This window comes from Hippocampus guttulatus, chromosome 3 (assembly GCF_054856545.1).
Source record: "Hippocampus guttulatus isolate MCC_2025c chromosome 3, RoL_Hgut_1.0, whole genome shotgun sequence".
NCBI classification, from domain to species: Eukaryota; Metazoa; Chordata; class Actinopteri; order Syngnathiformes; family Syngnathidae; genus Hippocampus; species Hippocampus guttulatus.
The window spans coordinates 17,821,571-17,834,513 of NC_141263.1; the positions used below are offsets into that span (position 1 = coordinate 17,821,571).

Sequence of the window (12,943 nt, forward strand, 5' to 3'; positions counted from 1 at the left end):
TGTAGACATATTCCACTTTATTCTTTTTCACAAAACTATAATAATTTAACAAAACATGATTTGAAGTGTACTCTAGATCATTTCGAAACCCATGATACACATATACAAACATTTATCATCTTTTTGAGCACCGTCAACATGAAAGTGAGGCTAATCTTCTGTTGTTAGAATCAGGTTGAAATTTGAAATCATAATCAATCAGTGAATTTTCTGGTATGACAATAGATCTGAGCAGCTGATGACTTTAAGATATAATATAATACATATCAAAAATGTTCCTCCACTGTCCATTTTGCTATCTGATCGTTGGAGTCATGTGGTTAAAGAACATAAACGAAAATTGTTCATCAAGGTGTTGTATATTCAACATTTAAAGTCATTTGGAAAAGAAAATTGGTAAAGTAAAGCCCTTCAAAATAATGAAACATATTTAGACTTAAACCTCTCTGTACAATATTGTACATAATCACCCCAGACCAAGACTGAGCATGTGACAGATTGAGATCATTTACATCAGTTAACCCTGAAATTTGAGTTTGAAGCGATTAATGGAACATTTTCTATTAGCTACATATTAATCAGTATGGAATACCCCCCCCCCCCCCCCCCCTACACACACAGTCGTCATATGCGCATGTACATGCAAAATATTTACCGGTAGTCAGAAGAATTGCTGTTAACTCAAGTTAGTATGATTGTCATGTGCTGGGAAGAAGACACCGGGGAAATAAAGCTTGTTAAAAATGTATATTCTTAAAGGGAATCATGTTTGGATCTGAAATATAAGAAAACAAAATTTTCCATAATATATGAAGTGTTTTTGCACTACAAAACTCCAAGTGTAAGCCTGCAGCTAACAACTAAAAGGTAAAGAGTACAAGTAATTTTAATTTAATATACATAAAACATCCATGGTCAAGCATTCCTGAAAATCCTACAACTTTTGTGAAAAAAAAGCCTCTACTTGCACAAAAACTAAGAAATTTAACCAATGTTGAAACTTGAGCTAAGTGAACACTGATTAGATGCATTTTATAGGTGTTTTTCTTTTTCCTTTTTGGTGTTGTAATTTTCGAAAGCAGCAGACGAAAGCTTGCATGACAGTTATCAATTGTCAAGAATCAGGAAGTAGACTTAACTTCTGAAATTCCTTGATTCACCAGTTGCGTCATCCAACCGTCACTATAACTTTTACAATAATGCATTGGTTCAATTCTTTATATTTGTATGGATGACAGTTAAGAATGTTCAGCCCACCACACACTCAGCGACATGGTAGAATGTGACTGAACGATTACGGACAGAATACAATTCGTGACGCACAAAAAACCAACTTGTTGATATGGAAAAACTGGTGTTCTTATTGGGAAACAATGTTCTGAGACACCAAATGTTATCGTCTTATTGAAACACAAGCAAGACGTCTCGATTGTCAAGGAAGAAGTGAATTGCGTTGGCAGTCAAGAAATGAAGAGTGTGGGAATATTTGAGGCCCTTTTGAATTTCCACTACACGATGACCACACAATTCATTCACTGCACTTGCGACAGAAACTCTTCCCCAGGCACATAAGAAAATGATAAATATAGTTATTATACTGTGTTATTGAAAACAGAGTATTATACTACACTGTGTAGGCCTTTGCTCTGTCTTGAGATACAGAAACGTTTGTGGTGAAAGCTCATGTGACTACGGTATAATGTTAACCCGTGACCAGGGGTGTAGTGGGCGTGGTACACCACTGCCCGTGACTCAAATTTTGAATCACAGCAAAGCTTGTGGCCACGAAAGAAAAGTAGTTTCAGAACAATGCACTCTGCACAACGGTTTAGTGCCATTCGATCTGGTGTGCAGCCTGGCCTTACTTCAAAAACCATGGACTACGCAGGTAAAGTTTTGATGATGCTGAAAGTTTGACCCTGAAATGGATCGTGTCTGACCTCGGAGGTTCCACCGTATTTTGTAACAAATCATAACTAGCATCAATATACCGGTACGTGCAAAATAAGTCACTAGTAAAATTACAACCCAAACTTCCTAAATAAGTAAATTACTGTTGCTAAATATCAAATCTCAACAAGTGCATCTCAGTACAAATTCAGATGGCACTTGTGTAATAATACGGACTTAGAATTATTTTAGGAGACAAGTATGCGTTAGAGGATCAAAGATGTTCATTTTTTTTAAAAAAATGTGTTTTTCCTTCTTTTTCCCCCCCCTCACTCCCAACACTATATAGCTGCTTCACTTCACTATAAATGCTAAAAAGGCTCTGCGTGTGAGCTTCAAGTTGAATCGTCTACCAAAACGGACACAGAGAACATAAATATATGACTAGCAGTACTTAACGTGTCTTGCTATTTCGTTTTTTTTTCTTTTTTTAGTTTAGAAATTAGTGTGCTGTAAGATTACAGCATGCCTCTGGTATTTTAAAAAAAAGTGTATTATTTGCACAGCTCATAAACCCATTCACGTGTAATATAACTGAATTATGAATCCACAATGACAGTGTTTTAAAACCATGGGTGTCTCCAATTCGAATAGTGTGTCTTAGAACTTTATTCCTCCAGTGGGGAATAACATTTTACTGCTAAAGTTAAGGTAGTAAACAGTCAGTACTTGTTTAGATTCTTTTGACAGCCTCGTCACTTGGTAAAAGGGTTGTTAGTGTTCACCCAAGCCATTAATCGCCACTCATTTCCTCTTTTACCATCCTTTTGACGAGGATTAACTCATGGCCCGTTTCTGTTCCTTCTGATGAAAAGCTTGTTTCTCCATCAGTTTTCGGAACAGCCCCTGTCTGTTTCCCAGCAGCTCTGTGTGCTGGCCGCATTCAGCCACACGATGCTGGTCCAGAACCGCGACGGCATTGGCGTTCTGGATGGTGGAGAGGCGGTGAGCGATAATGACGACCGTTCTCCCTGTGGATGGGAAGAAAATATGGAAGAAGTCGAAAAGAGTTCTACACTAAATCCTTCCCATTCTTTACTAAGTCAGGACAGGAATTTCACATTTGAAAAATCAGTAACGGCCAAACGCTAAAGAGGTGTCTGTCCTCGCCAGTTTACTCATACAATATGATCAACAACTAAAGCAGCTGATCAGGGGTCATCAATGGAACAGCAGAAAAACTACAGTACGTTGTGCATGGTTTATTTTGAAACAGTCGTTTTAAGGTCAAATGACAAAATATCAAATGTAATATAAATATAAAATATAATAATATAGAGACAGAAAAGGCATCCACCTTCCATGAGCCGCTCCAAAGCCTCCTGCACCAGGAACTCGTTCTCGGCATCCAGTGCACTGAGAATGGGACATTATATAACTAGTAAATGCAACAAAGGAATAGAGAATAAAATAATCCATTCAAGCCAATTGTATGGCAAATAATATGTCACAACAGGCTGTCCTTATGGCGTCGTACCTGGTGGCCTCGTCCAAAAGCAGGATCTTAGGATTCTGATGAAGAAAAAGTACAAGTTGAATGGGCAGAGCTTTAAGATTCCACCCATAAATGTTGACACCAAAGCACTTTTTACAGAAAAGCACTAGTTTAAGGTCAGGAGGAACGATTCTGCAACATATTCGTTGCTTTTGTGAGGTTGATCAATGCATGCAAATTTAGAATGGTTAGCCAGAAAACAATTAAGGCTCTTCACCGACCTTCAGAAGAGCTCTTGCAATTGCTATCCTCTGCTTCTGACCACCTGGGACACAAACACAAACTCGTCATTCACCCAAGAGGAAGCAGATTTCCTCACATTCTGTTTCTATTCAACTATAGTGCCGTTTGTATGTAGGTGAAAGGCCACCTATTTGTGATTTTAGAAAACCAATATGGAGTGTGGACATCATTTTTCACATTTCAATGTATTGATGGGTGCAAGCAAAAATAGCATCGTAGTCCCCAAACTGCTGGAGAAGTTAGTATATTACCGTTTCATTAACCTTTATGCCTTTGGGTAAAATCTACAATATTCATTTTGTCTTCATGTATTATTAGAGTTATTGCACATCTGCAGCCCCTTGTCAAGGTTTCTTTTTTCCTTGCCCTCCTGAGGGTTAAGGTCAGGGTTGTCGTGAATACATGTGAAGCCCTTTGAGACTGTTTGTGATTAAGTGCTATATAAATAAATGTGACTTGACCTGTATACCCAGGACCGGTTGCAGCACATATAGACAACATTGGCATTTAGACCTATGGACAATTTAGGAGAAAAGTGCAAACCTCACTTAGAATGGCCAATGCTGAGATTCAAAACCCACAACCTCAGAGTTGTGAGGAAGACGTACTAACCACTCATCCACAGAACATTTCAAGGCCAGCTGAGTGCATGTACAAGAGTCCTTGTAACAGCAGTCATTGAGCCACAGATGATCCTCACCTGACAGCAGCACTCCTTTCTCCCCCACCACAGTATCAAAGCCTTTGGGAAAACCCTGGATGAAATCGTATGCGTTGGCTACTCGGGCTGCCCTGTAGATGTCCTCTGTGGTGACGGCATCCGGTTCTGTCGCGCCGTATGTTATGTTGTCTCGAATAGAACAGGAGAACAGCACTGGCTCCTGAGAAACAAGAAGTGAGAACTTGTTAGAACCGTGATGGCCTTCTCTGGAAAGCATGCTCTGTGAACTGTACTTCTACCTGGCTGACAGTTCCAATGTGACTTCTGAGCCAGTATGGATTCAAGTCCCTGATGTCATGGCCGTCCACCATGACGAAGCCTGTAGGAGAGGTGAAGACTGAGTCTACAACCAGCACCTTCTCCTTCGAACAGAGAAGAAAGGAAAACAACCAAGTCTTACCTGAGTCACAGTCATAGAGCCTGAGGAGTAGCGATACCAGCGTTGATTTTCCAGATCCGCTTGGTCCCACTACAGCCATGACTGTTCCAGCTGGTACCAGAAGACTGAGGTTACGGAAGATAGGAGCATCTTTGCGGGTCGGGTAGGAAAATGAGACGTCGCAGAACTCCAAGCGGCCCTTCAGTTGCTCTGGAGGAAGTACTTGGCCTTCTGTGGAGGGCGAAGATTGAAGAAGTGAGTTTTCTTTCCCACTTGATTTTGCGATAGGGATTGCAACAAGCCGTAAAAGGCCGTGGGGGCCAAAGTATCTTTTTTTGGGCAGGTTGGTGTTTCTTGCCACTGCCTCAAAGTGTGATTGCTGCCCTTGCACGTGAGATAAGCCACTTGAGAAGATTTATAAACTGCTTTAAATAAAAGGCTCGATTTCTCACTTCCACTTCCGTCCTAAATGCTTGTTTCCATGACAGGATTTGGAAGTCAAGCCTACCATCAAAAAAGTTAGGTAAGCACATCATTTTTTGAACTAAAATATGAATAAATGTGTAAATCCCTCAGAAACATATAACTTCCCATAGCCCAGTGGAATTCATCTTGCTTTTCTAATGCGAAGCCTAATGCAAAGCCTACTAATGCGAAGCCTAATTGATGTGCAATTAAGATAAAGGCTTGAAACAATAGTTCGACAATAAAGACATTCCTCTGTTAACTTCTATGAGACTGTCCAATTTTTGTTTGATCATTCAGGAGTCTTTGATGACACCAACACTTCCCACTCATGCATGCGCATACTGACCATTAAGAGGGAACTCGGGTTTTCTGTCCAGCAACTCCCAGAGTCTTGTTCCTGCACCGAAGCCCTTCATAAGCTCAGAGTAGAAAGTACTCAAACCTGCCACATAGAATGATACGTGACTACTTGCAGGAACAGCGCGTAACGTGCATAATGTGTAAACATGTGCTACCTGCAATGCTGATGCCAACCCAGAAGGTGTACATGAGGAATGAGGAGAGTTCTCCAACAGTCATGTGCTGGCTCGCCATCAGAAGGCCTCCTTTGTACAACACGGACAGGATCATGATGTTACCACTCAGACCAGTCTGAAACACACCAACACGTACACATTCTTGTTTGAAATCCATTCAGAATATGCACCGGAAGCCTCAGTAGTGTGAGAGAAAAGACATTCGCCGGTCCTTTTCAGGTAATTTTATCATTAAGAGGAAAGACATAGCTCTCAGTGAATTTCATTTTGAATATCAATTATTTTACTGGTATGAGTATAATTGATGAGAACCCCCCCCCCCCCCCCAAAAAAAACATTGTAACGCTAAACGATTAATATTTTACATGGACATCAGCGCTTTATTAGAGTTTCATTTTTGAAGTTGTCCCTCAGAAGCAGTCGTCGTAGCGGCTGACTTGGCTTTGACTTTTCGATTGGAGGCTGGCCTGACCGCAGTCGCGCTGACTGAGCTGCAATATGCTTGATAAGCAAATCCACACGGACACCATTAAATTCAGTGCAGCCATGAATATTTTCGATGCACATGATCACCATTTACATGCACCCCTGTTTAATATATGAAAAATGTGACGAAGGGTGAATGTGATGATGGATGATATTCTCATACCTTCGCAGTAGGAAAGTCACATGCAAGACATTTCGTAGAATTGTCAGTAGGGATTGCTTTGGGCTTTCTTTCCGCTTTTCTTACCACTCCAAAGAAGGCGGCGCGTAGCACAGCCTCGCTCCTGGCCAGTGTGAGGACCTGATCCGTCTTCTGCGTGTATGTGTTGACTTCAGATAGTTCTTTCCCAAAGGCTCGGACGGTCCTCATGTTGCTGATTCGCTCCTCTGCCAACTGAAAACGTCAACAGAATCTTTTTAGGATAATATTTTCATTGTGCCTGGAGAATAAAACTCGACGTAACATACTCAACAAAAATATCAAATTCAAACTGTCAGCTATTGGGGTGCTGGGGTCAGTGTAGAGTGCTCAGCATAAATGGGGACAACTCCTACAGATTTGTTCGAAAACCTTCCTTTCGGAATTAACAAATGGACGTGGCAAAAATGAGTAAATGCTAATGAAGTCTTGCAAAGCAAAATTTCACATGGAAAAAAATAATACTGGTAATTCACAAGGTAAGTCTAATCATCAAAATTCTGAATTTTATTTTGTGTTCAGTGACCCTACACAGAGGCGGCATACTCATTGTTGTTAAAATATAATCTATATTTATTAGACACCAATGTAACTTCAGGATCAAAAATATAGATTGGATTGGATAAACTTTATTGTCAAATGTTGTGTATGTGTAACATACAGCACAGATGAAATTTCTTCCCTCTCAACATAAAACAAGAGGAGCCGCTGCGGGTGTCCGCGCCGCTATCAAAAGAAAAGTTAACAAAAAAATGACAAGATAATACAAAACAACACAGGCAATCGAGCACTCTTAACCACTTTCCTGCATACACTTTGTTGTCTGAAGCAGTTATAGATGAAAGAGGAGCGAATCAAAGTGTCCTTTTTAGAGGAATGTTTCTAAGCTGTACAAAAGTCAAATTTCAAAATTTGGTTGAAAATTATGCTCATTAAGATATGATCTACTCTAAGGTGGCATATATGACAAATTATTGGACTCCAGATAATGGTTGTACCTTTTCCTGTGTCAAAAGAGTGGTGTTATGTTTCCAAACTATAAAACTAAACTGTCAGTACCACCACAAATGGCAAACGGTTAATACTCTTAAAGGTAAAACAACACTTTTTTCCCCCCTAAGAGCGCAAGATGGTTTGACGCAATCTCTTTGCAATCTTATTTTTGTCACACTTCCTTGCAAAGTTCCTCCAATAATTACCACATATTTGAAAACTTTCTCAACATGGTTAGAAACACTGTTTGGCTCTCTTTAACCGACAAGCATGTGTGTATGGTATACCTGTGTGGCTTGGGCCAGAGCATCCTGCGTGCGTTTGGAGATGGAGCGAAGATATCGGCCGTATACCACAGCCACCCCGGCCAAAGGGGGAACAATTAGGAGCATGAAGCTCGCCAGGCTGGGGGAGACGTAGAACTGCAGGGGTGAGAGCGAATAAGAAAGTAGCAGGTGATGAAAGCTCGGACAAGAAACAAGTTGGGGTGGGAGGTCACCACCATTGTCTCAAATTGGAAACTCCCAAGACGAAAGTCTTCAGCTGGTATCTCACCGAGCGGCAAATGGTTGCAAACATAGCGAACTTTGGGTTTTGTCAGGGTTGATTAAAAGGTTGCAAAGACGTTCACAGTTTATTACTTGTCGCAAAGAATTTAAAAATAATAATACATTTGACTTGTAGAGCTTTTCTAGAGATAAAAAATATATATCTTTACTATTAAATAGTAACATTTCCCTTAATAATGCCACATGAATTAAGATCTTTCAGGAAAAATGTTTTGCTTCACTCTCTGCTGTGTGTCAAGCTCTGATTTGTAAACATAATTACATTAATGATTAAGAGCCTATAGTACACTGCTTAAAAAATGATTACCAATTAATCTGCCCAGGGCAGGAACAGATCTATTTTGTGGGCTACCACAAAATCAGGAACGAGCCCAAACTGCTTGTCACCTTTGACAGGTGTTAAAAATAACCTAAAATAACTATAAAACACACTTTCTTGATTGTAATGCGGCCACCGAAGGGTACCTATCAGTGATGTCAAAAACTTTGTAATCATAATCACTGAACCTTAATAAAGATGTCGGAAATGGCTGGACTCTCCAGTTGAATATGACATACAATATGTTATGAATTGTTTCAACATTTTTTTTGACAATAAGCAAAAAGGTAATTGTGAAAAAAAAAACAAAAGCTGCTTTTAAAAAAAAGGTTTTGGTGTTTCAACAGAGGTGCAGAGCCTTTTGACTAATTTCCCATGCATTGTTCGGAGAATTACTTCAAACCAGTTTCTCAACTTTTGCAGACAAAAGATGCAAACCTCTTTTACTTCCTTGTAGTGAACAAGCCTGCAGCAACACAATTGTCAACACACCACGAGGACTTCCAGGAAGCACGTGATGTGTTTAGGGAAGAGCAGATGCCAAAATGCCTCCTCGCTAATTAAATTGTGAAGCTTAATTTCATTAAGGTTACAACAGAACAACATAGACAAGCAGCCAAACTATGGACACAGTTTCTCATTCAATAGTACTGGGCTGTGTGTCCAAACCTTTGACTAGTAGTAGATGGAAACGCAGAGAAATCATCATTTTTACAGTTAAAAATAATAATAAAGTACTGAAAATTCTTTTTTTCCTTTTAATTCTTCATTCTTTAAGATCTTTTCTTTGTGTGATGAAAGTTGTAATGTCTATTTTAATGTGTATTCATTTATTCTTTACGTTGAGATACTGTCTAAACCTGGATTGCTGTTATGTATGAATGAGAAATGTGCCTGTGGGACCTTTGCTGGAATTTTCACAGGGATGATGCCACTAGAATTGATCTTTAATGTTTAGGATATAACATTTAAAAATTCCACATCCTTGTCAACTTAAAAGCTTTGAACTAAAGTTCGGAGAAAATAACATTTGATCCAGACGACATTTGAAAATCCCATTTAACATGGCTCTGCATGAAATGTGACCTCTTGTTAGTGTTCAAAGCTCAATTGGAGGCGCCAATGTTTGAGCATTGGCAGGAGAGGTCTGTGTGCTCTCAAAGGGTTTTGCGCTCATAAAAATATCCTGTCAGCTAAAATGGTAAAAAATGATCAACCATCCAAAGGGACACACTCACCATCATACTGACTCCAGCAACCGCCTGGGCTGTGGCTCTCAGGCCGTCAGACAGATTGTCGGTGATCGAGCGGCCGACCACGGCCGTATCTGCGGAGAGGCGATTGATCAGCTCGCCTGTCCTGTTCCTGTCGAAAAACGCCACTTCCTGTCTGAGGATGGAGGAGAAAACGGAGGCGCGAAGATTGCGCACAATCTGTTGGCCTGCAGGGAAATGTCAAGCACCATCAGTCGATTATAGAAGCACCTTCTCCATTCTTCCAAAAGGTTTGGGCATTATATAACTTATGGCATACTGACAAAAAAACTTGGGAGTTCAACCTGCTGCAATGAGCGTCGCGTTATCATGTTGTCACTTGTACTCAAAACCAAAGTATTGTACAGTGATGCCTTGACTTACGAGTTTAATGTGTTCCGTGACCGCAATTGTAACTTGCATTGAAAATGATTTTTCACAATTGAAATGAATGGAAACGCAAAGAAGAGTTTCAGAACTCACTCAGTAAGATACAGTAATATTAGTAACTATTTTGTAGAGGATAGAAAATATCTGCCTGACAGTATTGTTATGTCTACGTGTGGTGCTTCACCGTTTTTGTTCATCAATATCGTCACTATTAATGCTATTTGTTAACCCGTCAATGGCGTCTCACTTTATGTGATAAGATCAAGCTTGTGGAGATTCGTCAGGCAGAACTATGTGTTGGTTTTCAATGTACAATGTGTAATTCTCATTGTTTTATGTTTATTTCGACATTAACTCCAAGTGGTGGTGGCAATATACAGCTTGAAGCCTCTTTAAAAAAAATAAATAAAAAATTGTTCACTGTTGTCAAACAACTGCTTGTCGTGAAGTGACTTGAGTTTGCTGCCACCATTTAGCACTTTTATCTTGAATTTTTCTGATGGCTCATTTCTCCCCAAACTATTCATGGTTCAGCAGTAGCAAATTTGCCGGGGGTTTTTGGAGGGGGGGGGGGACCTTATCCTTTGTTTGTCATGGAAAAACTAATCACTTTCTTACTGCTCAATCAAATGGTATCACAGTATTTCTTTGGCATTATTTGGTGACATATTGGGGCCGAGGAACTGTCAAAAGTGAGTTGAGGAGCTTCATTTTGACAAAAGTAGTCCTGTTCCACCATGTTGTTGAAATTATTGCACAGTATACATTCCACTGTAACTACAATTCATAAGGTACAATTATGATACCGTTACTTTGTTTTTCCGTTGTAGCAGAATCTGGATTCCACTATCTCCATCCACGACTCACCGGAAATCTGCATGAGGTAGACTCGAGCGGCGTTGGCTGCCCCACCGCACAAAAACACGCCAGTCAACATGAGGCACAGCGACGTGAGGGAGGACGTCATTGCCTCCGCGTCCGTTCCAGCCGTGTAGATCGTGTCGATCACTCTGCCCAGGAGAAACGGTGCCGACATGGTGACGGCGCTGGAGATGGTGAGGAAGCCAACAGCAGCTATAAGTGAAATATGAGAACATTGTCAGTTGATTTTACATTTTAAACTCAAACAGCATGATGAAATGGAATGCTGATCAAGTGTGCAAAACAAGGAGCTGAACGGAATAAATTCTCAACATATTGGACCAATAGATTTTCTGTTTCAATGAGAAATGCAAATTATACAATCCTCCTCACCAAGTTGTTCACATTTGAGACCAAGATGACACCTAAAAATTGATCAAGAGCACCTCAACATTGCTTGACGTCAAACAGGATGTTTTCAGAAATAGGTGGCCACTGAGTGGAAAGTGTCATCTCATGTCATAGGTTGCAAGAAAGGATACAGAGAAACTAATGGAGTCACTGGAAAGTAAAGACGTGATGTCCTTGGAAATTTTCATTGCTCAAACAATTTGTTTTTCCAGCCAGATCAGGTTTTGTTCTTCCTGGATGAGCATTATGTATGTTAATAATAGAGGGTAATCATTTTGTGTGTTGAGTAGGTTTTTACGTTGGTCACATTTATGAAAACGGGACTGTAAAATTTCATTTCTATTTTTTTTATTTTTATTTAGGTGCAATTCACAGCCTATCTTTTTAAATGCAGCAGGTGAGTCAATATTTCTACATTTACCAACACTTTTTAAAATTTCCCATTATTACTATTATTTATTTATTACACATTTGTCCACACTTTCCACTTGTCATTGTGAAATGTTGTTAATGTCCAATGAAACCAAGGTTGAACTTTTCAGCCATAATTCCAGATGGTAACAACCCCTCATCACCAAAAGAACACCATACCTATAGTGAAATGCGGAGAAGGCAGAATCATGCTTTGGGGCTATTTTTTCTTCAGATGGCCTGAAATTGTTGGATGAAATTACGCAGTGCCAAATATCTGTCAGTATTAACACAAAATCAAAACACTTTTGCATGAAGACAAACAAAACATGTCAGGAACAGCCCATGAACATGTTCACTTTATTTGGGGTTGATCAGGGGCACTTCACATGATGCCAAGTGTGTGCTGGCGATTGAATGTGGTTAGTTAATTCTGACCAGTCACATCCCAGTAATTAGAGGGTGTGCGCACTTGTGCAACCACATTGTTTCAGCTATTTTTACTTTACCGCTTGAAAAGATTTGGAACAAATCAATTGGTTGTGGAGGTTATAGATCACATTAATGACGGGATTCTTGGTCTCATCTATGTCACAAACACCTGGCTGGCCCTCAAACAGCTGTGTGTAGACCTTTTATATCCATTACATTATCAATCTGTCTCTCTCTTACCTGATAGTTTCCATCTCTCCGGGTGAGCAAGTCGCAAAACCCTCCTGACGTCCTCCAGTGGTACATTGGTCGGTGTGTGGCCACGTTCCGTGTCAGTCTGACCCTTAAGTGATCCGGATGTGGAGGGTACCGATGAGCTTGCAAAGGCAACAAGTGTGCGTAAGGGCGTCCGTGTCTTTCCGAAGACGTACGAGCGGAGTGAAGAGAGATCTCTGCGGGACAGACTCGACACGACTGACTGGGAGAGAAGGAAGCCGGTCGGCGTGGAGGCCGAGGTCCTCGACCCGGCCGGGGGACGCTTCCTCTGGGGGTCAGGAGAGACAGCGAGCCATATCGTCCTGCGCTGCGGAGGCTTGTGTAAACGCGCTCCGTGTGTACACGTCGACATGCTGATTAAAAATCGCATTGTCGTCCGGTTTAAACGACAATAATAATAACAATAAAATATATATTCCAGGGAGTGTGGTTGTTACTGAGTAATAATACGCCACACGTCCACCAGTCACGTCAGCATGGCTGGGCGAATTTGGGACCTCACTTTGCTCTACATCGTCGAGTTTTAACCGTTAGATTCCGTCTTTATCTGC

The 12,943-nt window shown here is 40.5% G+C and overlaps 1 protein-coding gene across 1 annotated transcript; it reads right to left on the minus strand.

Moving 5' to 3' along the window:
• On the minus strand, positions 1 to 12,762 carry abcb10 (ATP-binding cassette, sub-family B (MDR/TAP), member 10). The gene is made up of 14 exons (XM_086107182.1): positions 12,357 to 12,762; positions 10,869 to 11,075; positions 9,597 to 9,799; positions 7,758 to 7,892; positions 6,526 to 6,672; positions 5,772 to 5,907; positions 5,603 to 5,698; positions 4,810 to 5,019; positions 4,649 to 4,728; positions 4,389 to 4,569; positions 3,667 to 3,710; positions 3,428 to 3,462; positions 3,248 to 3,306; positions 1 to 2,921 (listed from the first exon to the last, which is right to left on the minus strand). Exons 1-14 carry the CDS (start codon positions 12,760 to 12,762, stop codon positions 2,728 to 2,730), a joined length of 2,133 nt encoding a protein of 710 aa, XP_085963308.1. The 3' UTR covers positions 1 to 2,727.
• Between the last annotated feature and the right edge of the window lie 181 nt (positions 12,763 to 12,943).